The 16,321-nt window shown below is 47.4% G+C and overlaps 1 protein-coding gene across 4 annotated transcripts in view; it reads right to left on the reverse strand.

Moving 5' to 3' along the window:
* tnr (tenascin R (restrictin, janusin)) overlaps positions 1 to 16,321 on the reverse strand; it is a 1,257,678-nt gene that overhangs the window by 615,246 nt on the left and 626,111 nt on the right. For all 4 annotated transcript variants that reach the window (XM_085982119.1, XM_085982118.1, XM_085982121.1 and 1 more), the window contains exon 12: positions 1,066 to 1,194. In XM_085982119.1, coding sequence (XP_085838245.1) covers positions 1,066 to 1,194 — 129 coding nt within the window. The remainder of the gene's footprint in view (positions 1 to 1,065; positions 1,195 to 16,321) is intronic.

Genomic DNA, 16,321 nt, shown 5'->3' on the forward strand with positions numbered 1-16,321 from the left:
CCCAATTTAGAACCCTTATTTCCGGGCCGTCTTTGTCTTTTTCCATGACCACCTTAAATCTCACCGAATTATGGTCACTGTCGCCAAAATGCTCTCCAATGACACTTCCACCACTTGCCCGGCTACATTCCCCAGAATTAGGTCCAGTACCGCCCCCTCTCTTGTAGGACTTTCTACATGTTGGCTCAAAAAGCTCTCCTGGATGCACTTTAAGAATTCTGCACCCTCTAAGCCTTTCACACTCTGACTATCCCAATTTATATTGGGGAAGTTGAAATCCCCCACTATTATTACCCTATTATTTTCGCACTTTTCTGAAATTTGCCTACATATCTGTTCCTCTATCTCCCCCTGACTGTTTGGGGGCCTATAGTACACTCCCAGCAAAGTGCTTGCCCCCTTTTTGTTTTTAAGTTCTACCCATATGGCCTCATTAGAGGAACCCGCTAATATATCATCCCTCCTTACAGCAGTAATTGACTCCTCAATTAATATTGCAACACCCCCTCCCCTTTTACACCCCCCTCTGTCTCGCCTGAAGATTCTATACCCCGGAATATTGAGCTGCCAGTCCTGACCCTCCCTCAATCATGTCTCCGTGATAGCAACAATATCGTACTCCCATGTGTTCAACAACAACTTCAGTTCACCTGTATCACCGTTCCTTCACTGTCGCTGGGCCAAAATCCTGGAACTCCCTTCCTAACAGCATTCTGGGTGTACCTACACCATATGGACTGCAGCGGTTCAAGAAGGCAGCTCACCACCATCTTCTCAAGGGCAATTAGGGATGGGCACTAAATCCAGGCCTAGACAGCGACGCCCACATCCCATCAATGAATAAAAAAAAAAATCAACATCACTAAATCCGATGATCTGTTCATCATCGCTATGCTACTTATGGGCGCTTACTGTGCACAAATTGGCTGCCATGGTGCCAAATTTGCAAAACTGACTACACTCCAAAAAGAACTTCATTCGATGTAAAGTGCTTCACGACGTCCTGTGGTGGTGAAAGGCACTACATAAATGCAAGTCTTTCTTGAATGTAGACCTCTTGCTTACCCCTCCGGCTCTCCGCTGGATGGTACAACATCTGGTAGTGGTCGAACACAGCTTGTGGTCTGCTCCAAGTGACCGTCACCGAACTTTCAGATATGTTGGAAAAGGACATGTCCCGCGGTGGATCCATGGCTAGAGGAACAAGGCAAAATTGGAGAATGAGGTGACCTCACATAATCAGACATGCCAGCAAGATCAAGGCACAGAAGTGAGACAGAGTGGTTAGTATGTCCTAGATACAGGAGTGTGAGAGAGGGGTTAGAGTGTCCCAGATACAAGAGTGTGAGAGAGGGGTTAGAGTCTCCCAGATACAGGAGTGAGAGAGAGGGGTTAGAGTGTCCCAAATACAGGAGTGTGAGACAGGGGTTAGAGTCTCTCAGATACAGGATTGTGAGAGAGGGGTTAGAGTGTCCCAGATAGAGGAGTGTGAGAGAGGGGGTGGAGTGTCCCAGATACAGGAGTGTGAGAGAGGGTTAGAGTGTCCCAGATACAGGAGTGTGAGAGAGGGGTTTAGAGTGTCCCAGATACAGGAGCATGAGAGAGGGGATAGAGAATCCCAGATACAGGAGTGTGAGAGAGGGGTTAGAGTGTCCCAGATACAGGAGTGTGAGAGATGGGTTAGAGTGTCCCAGATACAGGAGTGTGAGAGAGGGGTGAGAGTGTTCCAGATACAGGAGTGTGAGAGAGGGTTTAGAGTGTCCCAGGTACAGGAGTGTGAGAGAGGGGTTAGAGTGTCCCAGATACAGGAGTGTGAGAGAGGGGTTAGTTAGTGTGTCCCAGATACAGGAGTGTGAGAGAGGGGTTAGAGTGTCCCAGATACAGGAGTGTGAGAGAGGGGATAGAGTGTCCCAGGTACAGGAGTGTGAGAGAGGGTTTAGAGTGTCCCAGGTACAGGAGTGTGAGAGAGGGGTTAGAGTGTCCCAGATACAGGAGTGTGAGAGAGGGGTTAGTTAGTGTGTCCCAGATACAGGAGTGTGAGAGAGGGGTTAGAGTGTCCCAGATACAGGAGTGTGAGAGAGGGGTTAGAGTGTCCCAGATACAGGAGTGTGAGAGAGGGGATAGAGTGCCCCAGATACAGGAGTGTGAGAGAGGGGTTAGAGTGTCCCAGATACAGGATTGTGAGAGAGGGGTTAGAGTCTCTCAGATACAGGAGTGTGAGAGAGGGGTTAGTGTGTCCCAGATACAGGAGTGTGAGAGAGGGGTTAGAGTGTCCCAGATACAGGATTGTGAGAGAGGGGTTAGAGTCTCTCAGATACAGGAGTGTGACAGAGGGGTTAGTGTGTCCCAGATACAGGAGTGTGAGAGATGGGTTAGAGTGTCCCAGATACAGGAGTGTGACAGAGGGGTGAGAGTGTTCCAGATACAGGAGTGTGAGAGAGGGTTTAGAGTGTCCCAGGTACAGGAGTGTGAGAGAGGGGTTAGAGTGTCCCACATACAGGAGTGTGAGAGAGGGGTTAGTGTGTCCCAGATACAGGAGTGTGAGAGAGGGGTTGGAGTGTCCCAGATACAGGAGTGTGAGAGAGGGGTTAGAGTGTCCCAGATACAGGAGTGTGAGAGAGGGGTTAGAGTGTCCCAGATACAGGAGTGTGAGAGAGGGTTATGTAATGATATCAGCAAATAGTGATGTTATTTGCCTGTTTGATTATCATGTCTTACCAGCATAGTTGCCTGATTGATTACTTATGCCTGACCAGCAGAGGTCATGTGAGAGACAAGCAGTTTGGTTTAGTTTCAGTTTCGTTCTAGATGGATCACTAGCATGATGTGTCCTGTAAATGCTGTTAAAAGAGTTGAACAAGCTTTAGATTAAATGACATTCTCTTTCATAAATGTCTCGTCATTGAACCCACAACGAAATCAATACATGGTGTCAGAAGTGGGATTGAAAGAGATGAAGAGGAAAAATCTGAAGTTAAATCAGCTCTTCACAGATTAGCAAGCCAAAAGAGAACATCGCTGCTTACCATTGGAGAATAGCTAACGAAGTGAAAAAATGGAAGGATTACACCCACCGGCGAAGCTTCAGTTGACAGGTAATGTGGCTGAAAATTGGAGGAGATTCAAACAACGTGTGGGATTGTATTTAGCGGCAATCGGAGCTGACGAGAAAAGTAATAAATTGAAATCGTCACTGTTCTTACATGTCGTGGGTGATGAAGCGCTGGAGGTGTATAATAACTTCACATTCGCTGCTGATGGAGACAATATGAAGCTAGATAAAATAATGGAACAGTTTGAGGCCTACTGCATAACTAAACGTAACGTGACGTTTGAGAGGCACAGATTTTTCACATGTGTACAGAAAACGGGTGAGACTATTGATCAGTATGTGACTGAACTGAGAAACAGAAGCAAATCGTGTGAATTTGAGGGACTGACAGACTCGCTGATAAAAGACAGACTGGTGTGTGGTATTCCAGATAATGTTCTAAGCGAAAGACTGCTAAGAGAGCAAGATCTAGACCTGGGAAAAGCCATAGCACTGTGTAGGGCTGCAGAGACTGTGAAGTCGCAGGCAAAGGAGCTGTTCACTGACAATAGCTGCAACGTGGATGCAGTGAGAATGAACGGACACAAACCATTTAACATAAAGAGCGCCAATGTGAAAATAGAGGCATGGCCAGCGAATGAAAATGAAAGGGACAATCAAAAGTCATGTAGTCGATGCGGTACACAGCATACACCAAAAAAGTGTCCAGCATATGGTAAAACATGCAATAGTTGCAACAAAAACAACCATTATGCCCGTTGCTGTAAGAACCAAGCGCAACAAAGCAAGGTCCATACAGTAGATGAAAGCGAGATAGAGGAGTTCTATGTAGATGTTGTGTCTGAAAACAAAAAAGAAGAAAGAGACTGGATGTTGACACTAAAAGTGAATGACATACACATTCCATTTAAATTGGATACTGGAGCACAAGTTAATGTGATATCAGAGACTGATTTTAAGAAAATTAGACCCAGAGCAAAGATACATGGAATAAAAGTGAAAGTGACAGGATACTCAGGTACTGATATACCAGTGAAAGGAAGATGCATTGTCAAAGTAACACACAAGGACAGAGAGCACACGCTAGCATTAATCGTGGTGCCAAAGGATATGCAAGCCATACTAGGTTTAAAAGCCTGTGAGAGACTGAACCTGGTAAAGAGAGTCCTCGTTGTGGAAAGCGAAGGAGAGACAGTCTATGATGAACTGAATGTTGCGTACACACCGGGTAAGCTGATGTATACAGCAGACACGTTGTCCAGAGCTGTTGGCCCAGGAGAGCCCGCAAACACAGTGAAAAGACTGATGTACAAGGCAAAAGACAGTGGAACTGACTTCTACCAGAGCATGCTTGTATACCGCACAATGCCGCTCGAGTGTGGTATGTCACCAGCCCAACTCCTGATGGGACGTCGGCTAAGGTCAAACCTACCCATCCCAGAGAACCTCCTGAAAACAAAAGAGGGGGAGAAAGTGAGGAAGTTCAAAGAGCAACAGAAAGAAAAGCAAAAGTACTACTATGACAGATGAACACAAAACCTACCTGAACTCCACACTGGTGACCAAGTAAGGTTCAAAGACAAAACAAACATATGGACTCAGAAGCGAACTGTCCTGAGTGAAGTTCAACCAAGATCATACACCATTCAGACATATGAGGGTGCTGTTCTGAGAAGAAATCATCGAGATCCTCTCATGGGACCAGCCACAGCAAGTCAGAAGACTGATACTGTTGAACAACCTGATCACACAGCTGAGAAACCATCATCTGAGGCAACAACTCAGATTCAAGGACAATCAATCAGAAAATCCTCAAGACACGTGAAGCCTCCTGAGAGACTCATTGAACAAATTTAAGGACTATTGTTATAGAAGGAAGTAATGTTATCTTATTCTTTCTTCAAGTTCTAGTGTATTTACATATTTCATGTGAACACACAAAGCAAGGTTAAAAAACCTTGATCATGATAATGATAATGTAAGTTCATTAAGTGTTACAGTTAAAATGCAGATTAATACAAGGAAAACATGTTCTTAGTTAAAAGTAAGATACTTTTGTTTCAAGAAAGGGAGATGTAATGATATCAGCAAATAGAGATGTTATTTGCCTGTTTGATTATCATGTCTTACCAGCATAGTTGCCTGATTGATTACTTATGCCTGACCAGCAGAGGTCATGTGAGAGACAAGCAGTTTGGTTTAGTTTCAGTTTCGTTCCAGATGGATCTGTAAGATGGTGTCTCCTGTAAATGCTGTTAACTGAGTTGAACATACATTAGATAAAAAGTCATTCACTTTCATAAATGTCTCGTCATTGAACCCACAAAGAAATCAATACAGGATAGAGTGTCCCAGATACAGGAGTGCGAGAGAGGGGTTTAGAGTGTCCCAGATACAGGAGCGTGAGAGAGGGGTTAGAGTGTCCCAGATACAGGGGTGTGAGAGAGGGGTTAGAGTGTCCCAGATACAGGAGTGTGAGAGATGGATTAGAATGTCCCAGATACAGGAGTGTGAGAGAGGGGTTAGAGTGTTCCAGATACAGGAGTGTGAGAGAGGGTTTAGAGTGTCCCAGATACAGGAGTGTGAGAGAGGGGTTAGAGTGTCCCAGATACAGGAGTGTGAGAGAGGGGTTAGAGTGTCCCAGATACAGGAGTGTGAGAAAGGGGTTAGAGTGTCCCAGATACAGGAGTGTGAGAGAGGGGTTAGAGTGTTCCAGATACAGGAGTGTGAGAGAGGGGTAAGAGTGTCCCAGATACAGGAGTGTGAGAGAGGGGTCAGAGTGTCCCAGATACAGGAGTGTGAGAGAGGGGTTAGAGTGTTCCAGATACAGGAGTGTGAGAGAGGGGTCAGAGTGCCCAGATACAGGAGTGTGAGAGAGGGGTTAGAGTGTCCCAGATACAGGAGTGTGAGAGAGAGGTTAGAGTGTCCCAGATACAGGAGTGTGAGAGAGGGGTTAGAGTGCCCCAGATACAGGAGTGTGAGAGAGGGGTTAGAGTCTCTCAGATACAGGAGTGTGAGAGAAGATTAGAGTGTCCCAGATACAGGAGTGTGAGAGAGGGGTTAGAGTGTCCCAGATACAGGAGTGTGAGAGAGGGGTTAGAGTGTCCCAGATGCAGGAGTGTGAGAGAGGGGTTAGAGTGTCCCAGATACAGGAGTGTGAGAGAGGGGTTAGAGTGTCCCAGATACAGGAGTGTGAGAGAGGGATTAGAGTGTCCCAGATACAGGAGTGTGAGAGATGGGTTATTGTGTCCCAGATACAGGAGTGTGAGAGAGGGGATACAGTGTCCCAGATACAGGAGTGTGAGAGAGTGGTTAGAGTGTCCTAGATAAAAGAGTGTGAGAGAGGGGTTAGAGTGTCCCAGATACAGGAGTGTGAGAGAGGGGTTAGAGTGTCCCAAATACAGGAGTGCGAGAGAGGGGTTAGAGTCTCTCAGATACAGGAGTGTGAGAGAAGATTAGAGTGTCCCAGATACAGGAGTGTGAGAGAGGGGTTAGAGTGTCCCAGATACAGGAGTGTGAGAGAGGGGTTGGAGTGTCCCAGATACAGGAGTGTGAGAGAGGGGTTAGAGTGTCCCAGATACAGGAGTGTGAGAGAGGGGTTAGAGTGTCCCAGATACAGGAGTGTGAGAGAGGGTTATGTAATGATATCAGCAAATAGTGATGTTATTTGCCTGTTTGATTATCATGTCTTACCAGCATAGTTGCCTGATTGATTACTTATGCCTGACCAGCAGAGGTCATGTGAGAGACAAGCAGTTTGGTTTAGTTTCAGTTTCGTTCTAGATGGATCACTAGCATGATGTGTCCTGTAAATGCTGTTAAAAGAGTTGAACAAGCTTTAGATTAAATGACATTCTCTTTCATAAATGTCTCGTCATTGAACCCACAACGAAATCAATACATGGTGTCAGAAGTGGGATTGAAAGAGATGAAGAGGAAAAATCTGAAGTTAAATCAGCTCTTCACAGATTAGCAAGCCAAAAGAGAACATCGCTGCTTACCATTGGAGAATAGCTAACGAAGTGAAAAAATGGAAGGATTACACCCACCGGCGAAGCTTCAGTTGACAGGTAATGTGGCTGAAAATTGGAGGAGATTCAAACAACGTGTGGGATTGTATTTAGCGGCAATCGGAGCTGACGAGAAAAGTAATAAATTGAAATCGTCACTGTTCTTACATGTCGTGGGTGATGAAGCGCTGGAGGTGTATAATAACTTCACATTCGCTGCTGATGGAGACAATATGAAGCTAGATAAAATAATGGAACAGTTTGAGGCCTACTGCATAACTAAACGTAACGTGACGTTTGAGAGGCACAGATTTTTCACATGTGTACAGAAAACGGGTGAGACTATTGATCAGTATGTGACTGAACTGAGAAACAGAAGCAAATCGTGTGAATTTGAGGGACTGACAGACTCGCTGATAAAAGACAGACTGGTGTGTGGTATTCCAGATAATGTTCTAAGCGAAAGACTGCTAAGAGAGCAAGATCTAGACCTGGGAAAAGCCATAGCACTGTGTAGGGCTGCAGAGACTGTGAAGTCGCAGGCAAAGGAGCTGTTCACTGACAATAGCTGCAACGTGGATGCAGTGAGAATGAACGGACACAAACCATTTAACATAAAGAGCGCCAATGTGAAAATAGAGGCATGGCCAGCGAATGAAAATGAAAGGGACAATCAAAAGTCATGTAGTCGATGCGGTACACAGCATACACCAAAAAAGTGTCCAGCATATGGTAAAACATGCAATAGTTGCAACAAAAACAACCATTATGCCCGTTGCTGTAAGAACCAAGCGCAACAAAGCAAGGTCCATACAGTAGATGAAAGCGAGATAGAGGAGTTCTATGTAGATGTTGTGTCTGAAAACAAAAAAGAAGAAAGAGACTGGATGTTGACACTAAAAGTGAATGACATACACATTCCATTTAAATTGGATACTGGAGCACAAGTTAATGTGATATCAGAGACTGATTTTAAGAAAATTAGACCCAGAGCAAAGATACATGGAATAAAAGTGAAAGTGACAGGATACTCAGGTACTGATATACCAGTGAAAGGAAGATGCATTGTCAAAGTAACACACAAGGACAGAGAGCACACGCTAGCATTAATCGTGGTGCCAAAGGATATGCAAGCCATACTAGGTTTAAAAGCCTGTGAGAGACTGAACCTGGTAAAGAGAGTCCTCGTTGTGGAAAGCGAAGGAGAGACAGTCTATGATGAACTGAATGTTGCGTACACACCGGGTAAGCTGATGTATACAGCAGACACGTTGTCCAGAGCTGTTGGCCCAGGAGAGCCCGCAAACACAGTGAAAAGACTGATGTACAAGGCAAAAGACAGTGGAACTGACTTCTACCAGAGCATGCTTGTATACCGCACAATGCCGCTCGAGTGTGGTATGTCACCAGCCCAACTCCTGATGGGACGTCGGCTAAGGTCAAACCTACCCATCCCAGAGAACCTCCTGAAAACAAAAGAGGGGGAGAAAGTGAGGAAGTTCAAAGAGCAACAGAAAGAAAAGCAAAAGTACTACTATGACAGATGAACACAAAACCTACCTGAACTCCACACTGGTGACCAAGTAAGGTTCAAAGACAAAACAAACATATGGACTCAGAAGCGAACTGTCCTGAGTGAAGTTCAACCAAGATCATACACCATTCAGACATATGAGGGTGCTGTTCTGAGAAGAAATCATCGAGATCCTCTCATGGGACCAGCCACAGCAAGTCAGAAGACTGATACTGTTGAACAACCTGATCACACAGCTGAGAAACCATCATCTGAGGCAACAACTCAGATTCAAGGACAATCAATCAGAAAATCCTCAAGACACGTGAAGCCTCCTGAGAGACTCATTGAACAAATTTAAGGACTATTGTTATAGAAGGAAGTAATGTTATCTTATTCTTTCTTCAAGTTCTAGTGTATTTACATATTTCATGTGAACACACAAAGCAAGGTTAAAAAACCTTGATCATGATAATGATAATGTAAGTTCATTAAGTGTTACAGTTAAAATGCAGATTAATACAAGGAAAACATGTTCTTAGTTAAAAGTAAGATACTTTTGTTTCAAGAAAGGGAGATGTAATGATATCAGCAAATAGAGATGTTATTTGCCTGTTTGATTATCATGTCTTACCAGCATAGTTGCCTGATTGATTACTTATGCCTGACCAGCAGAGGTCATGTGAGAGACAAGCAGTTTGGTTTAGTTTCAGTTTCGTTCCAGATGGATCTGTAAGATGGTGTCTCCTGTAAATGCTGTTAACTGAGTTGAACATACATTAGATAAAAAGTCATTCACTTTCATAAATGTCTCGTCATTGAACCCACAAAGAAATCAATACAGGATAGAGTGTCCCAGATACAGGAGTGCGAGAGAGGGGTTTAGAGTGTCCCAGATACAGGAGCGTGAGAGAGGGGTTAGAGTGTCCCAGATACAGGGGTGTGAGAGAGGGGTTAGAGTGTCCCAGATACAGGAGTGTGAGAGATGGATTAGAATGTCCCAGATACAGGAGTGTGAGAGAGGGGTTAGAGTGTTCCAGATACAGGAGTGTGAGAGAGGGTTTAGAGTGTCCCAGATACAGGAGTGTGAGAGAGGGGTTAGAGTGTCCCAGATACAGGAGTGTGAGAGAGGGGTTAGAGTGTCCCAGATACAGGAGTGTGAGAAAGGGGTTAGAGTGTCCCAGATACAGGAGTGTGAGAGAGGGGTTAGAGTGTTCCAGATACAGGAGTGTGAGAGAGGGGTAAGAGTGTCCCAGATACAGGAGTGTGAGAGAGGGGTCAGAGTGTCCCAGATACAGGAGTGTGAGAGAGGGGTTAGAGTGTTCCAGATACAGGAGTGTGAGAGAGGGGTCAGAGTGCCCAGATACAGGAGTGTGAGAGAGGGGTTAGAGTGTCCCAGATACAGGAGTGTGAGAGAGAGGTTAGAGTGTCCCAGATACAGGAGTGTGAGAGAGGGGTTAGAGTGCCCCAGATACAGGAGTGTGAGAGAGGGGTTAGAGTCTCTCAGATACAGGAGTGTGAGAGAAGATTAGAGTGTCCCAGATACAGGAGTGTGAGAGAGGGGTTAGAGTGTCCCAGATACAGGAGTGTGAGAGAGGGGTTAGAGTGTCCCAGATGCAGGAGTGTGAGAGAGGGGTTAGAGTGTCCCAGATACAGGAGTGTGAGAGAGGGGTTAGAGTGTCCCAGATACAGGAGTGTGAGAGAGGGATTAGAGTGTCCCAGATACAGGAGTGTGAGAGATGGGTTATTGTGTCCCAGATACAGGAGTGTGAGAGAGGGGATACAGTGTCCCAGATACAGGAGTGTGAGAGAGTGGTTAGAGTGTCCTAGATAAAAGAGTGTGAGAGAGGGGTTAGAGTGTCCCAGATACAGGAGTGTGAGAGAGGGGTTAGAGTGTCCCAAATACAGGAGTGCGAGAGAGGGGTTAGAGTCTCTCAGATACAGGAGTGTGAGAGAAGATTAGAGTGTCCCAGATACAGGAGTGTGAGAGAGGGGTTAGAGTGTCCCAGATACAGGAGTGTGAGAGAGGGGTTAGAGTGTCCCAGATAAAGGAGTGTGAGAGAGAGGTTAGAGTGTCCCAGATACAGGAGTGTGAGAGAGGGTTTAGAGTGTTCCAGATACAGGAGTGTGAGAGACGGGTTATTGTGTCCCAGATACAGGAGTGTGAGAGAGGGGTTAGGGTGTCCCAGATACAGGAGTGTGAGAGAGGGATTAGAGTGTCCCAGATACAGGAGTGTGAGAGAGGGTTTAGAGTGTTCCAGATACAGGAGTGTGAGAGACGGGTTATTGTGTCCCAGATACAGGAGTGTGAGAGAGGGGTTAGGGTGTCCCAGATACAGGAGTGTGAGAGAGGGATTAGAGTGTTCCAGATACAGGAGTGTGAGAGAGGGGTTATTGTGTCCCAGATACAGGAGTGTGAGAGAGGGGTTAGAGTGTCCCAGATACAGGAGTGTGAGAGAGGGGTTAGAGTGTTCCAGATACAGGAGTGTGAGAGAGGGATTAGAGTGTCCCAGATACAGGAGTGTGAGAGAGAGGTTAGAGTGTCCCAGATACAGGAGTGTGAGAGAGGGGTTAGAGTGTCCCAGATACAGGAGAGTGAGAGAGGGTTTAGAGTGTCCCAGATACAGTGGTGTGAGAGAGGGCTTAGAGTGTCCCAGATACAGGAGTGTGAGAGAGGGGTTAGAGTGTCCCAGATACAGGAGTGTCAGAGAGGGGTTAGAGTGTCCCAGATACAGGAGTGTGAGAGAATGTTAGAGTGTCCCAGACACAGGAGTGTGAGAGAGGGGTTTAGAGTGTCCCAGATACAGGAGTGTGAGAGAGGGGTTAGAGTGTCCCAGATACAGGAGTGTGAGAGATGGGTTAGAGTGTCCCAGATACAGGAGTGTGAGAGAGGGGTTAGAGTGTTCCAGATACAGGAGTGTGAGAGAGGGATTAGAGTGTCCCAGATACAGGAGTGTGAGAGAGAGGTTAGAGTGTCCCAGATACAGGAGTGTGAGAGAGGGGTTAGAGTGTCCCAGATACAGGAGAGTGAGAGAGGGGTTAGAGTGTCCCAGATACAGTGGTGTGAGAGAGGGGTTAGAGTGTCCCAGATACAGGTGTGTGAGAGAGGGGTTAGAGTGTCCCAGATACAGGAGTGTGAGGGAGGGGTTAGAGTGTCCCAGATACAGCCGTGTGAGAGAGGGGTTAGAGTGTCCCAGATACAGGAGTGTGAGAGAGGGGTCAGAGTGTCCCAGATACAGGAGTGTGAGAGAGGGGTTAGAGTGTCCCAGATACAGGAGTGTGAGAGAGAGGTTAGAGTGTCCCAGATACAGGAGTGTGAGAGAGGGGTTAGAGTGTCCCAGATACAGGACTGTGAGAGAGGGGTTAGAGTGTCCCAGATACAGGAGTGTGAGAGAAGGATTAGAGTGTCCCAGATACAGGAGTGTGAGAGAGGGGTTATTGTGTCCCAGATACAGGGGTGTGTGAGAGGGGACAGAGTGTCCCAGATACAGGAGTGTGAGAGAGGGGATACAGTGTCCCAGATACAGGAGTGTGAGAGAGGGGTTAGAGTGTCCCAGATAAAAGAGTGTGAGAGAGGGGTTAGAGTGTCCCAGATACAGGAGTGTGAGAGAGGGGTTAGAGTGTCCCAAATACAGGAGTGTGAGAGAGGGGTTAGAGTCTCTCAGATACAGGAGTGTGAGAGAAGATTGGAGTGTCCCAGATACAGGAGTATGAGAGATGGTTTAGAGTGTCCCAGATACAGGAGTGTGAGAGACGGGTTAGAGTGTCCCAGATACAGGAGTGTGAGAGAGGGGTTAGAGTGTCCCAGATAAAGGAGTGTGAGAGAGGGTTTCGAGTGTCCCAGATACAGGAGTCTGAGAGAGGGGTTAGAGTGTCCCAGATACAGGAGTGTGAGAGAGGGGTTAGAGTGTCCCAGATACAGGAGTGTCAGAGAGGGGTTAGAGTGTCCCAGATACAGGAGTGTGAGAGAGTGTTAGAGTGTCCCAGATACAGGAGTGTGAGAGAGGGGTTTAGAGTGTCCCAGATACAGGAGTGTGAGAGAGAGGTTAGAGTGTCCCAGATACAGGAGTGTGAGAGAGGGTTTAGAGTGTTCCAGATACAGGAGTGTGAGAGACGGGTTATTGTGTCCCAGATACAGGAGTGTGAGAGAGGGGTTAGGGTGTCCCAGATACAGGAGTGTGAGAGAGGGATTAGAGTGTCCCAGATACAGGAGTGTGAGAGAGGGTTTAGAGTGTTCCAGATACAGGAGTGTGAGAGACGGGTTATTGTGTCCCAGATACAGGAGTGTGAGAGAGGGGTTAGGGTGTCCCAGATACAGGAGTGTGAGAGAGGGATTAGAGTGTTCCAGATACAGGAGTGTGAGAGAGGGGTTATTGTGTCCCAGATACAGGAGTGTGAGAGAGGGGTTAGAGTGTCCCAGATACAGGAGTGTGAGAGAGGGGTTAGAGTGTTCCAGATACAGGAGTGTGAGAGAGGGATTAGAGTGTCCCAGATACAGGAGTGTGAGAGAGAGGTTAGAGTATCCCAGATACAGGATGTGTGAGAGAGGGGTTAGAGTGTCCCAGATACAGGAGAGTGAGAGAGGGTTTAGAGTGTCCCAGATACAGTGGTGTGAGAGAGGAGTTAGAGTGTCCCAGATACAGGAGTGTGAGAGAGGGGTTAGAGTGTCCCAGATACAGGAGTGTCAGAGAGGGGTTAGAGTGTCCCAGATACAGGAGTGTGAGAGAATGTTAGAGTGTCCCAGACACAGGAGTGTGAGAGAGGGGTTTAGAGTGTCCCAGATACAGGAGTGTGAGAGAGGGGTTAGAGTGTCCCAGATACAGGAGTGTGAGAGATGGGTTAGAGTGTCCCAGATACAGGAGTGTGAGAGAGGGGTTAGAGTGTTCCAGATACAGGAGTGTGAGAGAGGGATTAGAGTGTCCCAGATACAGGAGTGTGAGAGAGAGGTTAGAGTGTCCCAGATACAGGAGTGTGAGAGAGGGGTTAGAGTGTCCCAGATACAGGAGAGTGAGAGAGGGGTTAGAGTGTCCCAGATACAGTGGTGTGAGAGAGGGGTTAGAGTGTCCCAGATACAGGTGTGTGAGAGAGGGGTTAGAGTGTCCCAGATGCAGGAGTGTGAGGGAGGGGTTAGAGTGTCCCAGATACAGCCGTGTGAGAGAGGGGTTAGAGTGTCCCAGATACAGGAGTGTGAGAGAGGGGTCAGAGTGTCCCAGATACAGGAGTGTGAGAGAGGGGTTAGAGTGTCCCAGATACAGGAGTGTGAGAGAGAGGTTAGAGTGTCCCAGATACAGGAGTGTGAGAGAGGGGTTAGAATGTCCCAGATACAGGACTGTGAGAGAGGGGTTAGAGTGTCCCAGATACAGGAGTGTGAGAGAGGGATTAGAGTGTCCCAGATACAGGAGTGTGAGAGAGGGGTTATTGTGTCCCAGATACAGGGGTGTGTGAGAGGGGACAGAGTGTCCCAGATACAGGAGTGTGAGAGAGGGGATACAGTGTCCCAGATACAGGAGTGTGAGAGAGGGGTTAGAGTGTCCCAGATAAAAGAGTGTGAGAGAGGGGTTAGAGTGTCCCAGATACAGGAGTGTGAGAGAGGGGTTAGAGTGTCCCAAATACAGGAGTGTGAGAGAGGGGTTAGAGTCTCTCAGATACAGGAGTGTGAGAGAAGATTGGAGTGTCCCAGATACAGGAGTATGAGAGATGGTTTAGAGTGTCCCAGATACAGGAGTGTGAGAGACGGGTTAGAGTATCCCAGATACAGGAGTGTGAGAGAGGGGTTAGAGTGTCCCAGATAAAGGAGTGTGAGAGAGGGTTTAGAGTGTCCCAGATACAGGAGTCTGAGAGAGGGGTTAGAGTGTCCCAGATACAGGAGTGTGAGAGAGGGGTTAGAGTGTCCCAGATACAGGAGTGTCAGAGAGGGGTTAGAGTGTCCCAGATACAGGAGTGTGAGAGAGTGTTAGAGTGTCCCAGATACAGGAGTGTGAGAGAGGGGTTTAGAGTGTCCCAGATACAGGAGTGTGAGAGAGAGGTTAGAGTGTCCCAGATACAGGAGTGTGAGAGAGGGGTTAGAGTGTCCCAGATACAGGAGAGTGAGAGAGGGGTTAGAGTGTCCCAGATACAGTGGTGTGAGAGAGGGGTTAGAGTGTCCCAGATACAGGAGTGTGAGAGAGGGGTTAGAGTGTCCCAGAGACAGGAGTGTGAGACAGGGGTTAGAGTGTCCCAGATACAGGAGTATGAGAGAGGGGTTAGTGTCCCAGATACAGGCGTGTGAGAGAGGGCTTAGAGTGTCCCAGATACAGGAGTGTGAGACAGGGGTTAGAGTGTCCCAGATACAGGAGTATGAGAGAGGGGTTAGTGTTCCAGATACAGGAGTGTGAGAGAGGGGTTAGTGTGACCCAGATACAGGAGTGTGAGAGAGGGGTTAGAGTGTCCCAGATACAGGAGTGTGAGAGAGGGGTTAGTGTTTCCCAGATACAGGCGCGTGAGAGAGGGGATACAGTGTCCCAGATACAGGAGTGTGAGAGAGGGATTAGAGTGTTCCAGATACAGGAGTGTGAGAGAGGTGTTAGAGTGTCCCAGATACAGGTGGGAGTGAGAGGGGTTAGAGTGTCCCAGATACAGGAGTGTGAGAGAGGGATTCGAGTGTTCCAGACACAGGAGTGTGAGAGAGGGGTTAGAGTGTCCCAGATGCAGGAGTGTGAGAGAGGGGTTAGAGTGTACTAGATACAGCAGTGTGAGAGAGGGGTTAGTGTGTCCCAGATATAGAAGTGTGAGAGAGGGGTTAGCGTGTCCCAGATACAGGAGTGTGAGAGAGGGGTTAGAGTGTCCCCGATACAGGAGTGTGAGAGATGGTTTAAAGTGTCCCAGATACTGGAGTGTGAGAGAGGGGTTAGAGTGTCCCAGATACAGGAGTGTGAGAGACGGGTTAGAGTATCCCAGATACAGGAGTGTGAGAGAGGGGTTAGAGTGTCCCAGATACATGAGTGTGAGAGAGGGGTTAGATTGTCCCAGATACAGGAGTGTGAGAGGGGTTAGAGTGTCCCAGTTACAGGAGTGTGAGGGACGGGTTAGAGTGTCCCAGATACAGGAGTGTGAGAGAGGGGTAAGAGTGTCCCAGATACAGGAGTGTGAGGGAGGGGTTCGAGTGTCCCAGATACAGGCGTGTGAGAGAGGGGTTAGAGTGTCCCAGATACAGGAGTATGAGAGAGGGGTTAGTGTCCCAGATACAGGAGTGTGAGAGAGGGGTTAGTGTGTCCCAGATACAGAATTGTGAGAGAGGGGTTAGAGTTTCCCAGATACAGGAGTGTGAGAGAGGAGTTAGAGTTTCCCAGATACAGGAGCGTGAGAGAGGAATTAGAGTGTCCCAGATACAGGAGTGTGAGAGAGGGATTAGAGTATTCCAGATACAGGAGTGTGAGAGAGGTGTTAGAGTGTCCCAGATACAGGAGGGAGTGAGAGTGGTTAGAGTGTCCCAGATACAGGAGTGTGAGAGAGGGATTCGAGTGTTCCAGACACAGGAGTGTGAGAGAGGGGTTAGAGTGTCCCAGATGCAGGAGTGTGAGAGAGGGGTTAGAGTGTACTAGATACAGCAGTGTGAGAGAGGGGTTAGTGTGTCCCAGATATAGAAGTGTGAGAGAGGGGTTAGCGTGTCCCAGATACAGGAGTGTGAGAGAGGGGTGAGAGATGGTTTAAAGTGTCCCAGATACTGGAGTGTGAGAGAGGGGTTAGAGTGTCCCAGATACAGGAGTG

This window comes from Somniosus microcephalus, chromosome 3, assembly GCF_052327205.1.
Source record: "Somniosus microcephalus isolate GS21.2 chromosome 3, FLI_Smic_1.0, whole genome shotgun sequence".
In the NCBI taxonomy this organism is placed as follows: domain Eukaryota; kingdom Metazoa; phylum Chordata; class Chondrichthyes; order Squaliformes; family Somniosidae; genus Somniosus; species Somniosus microcephalus.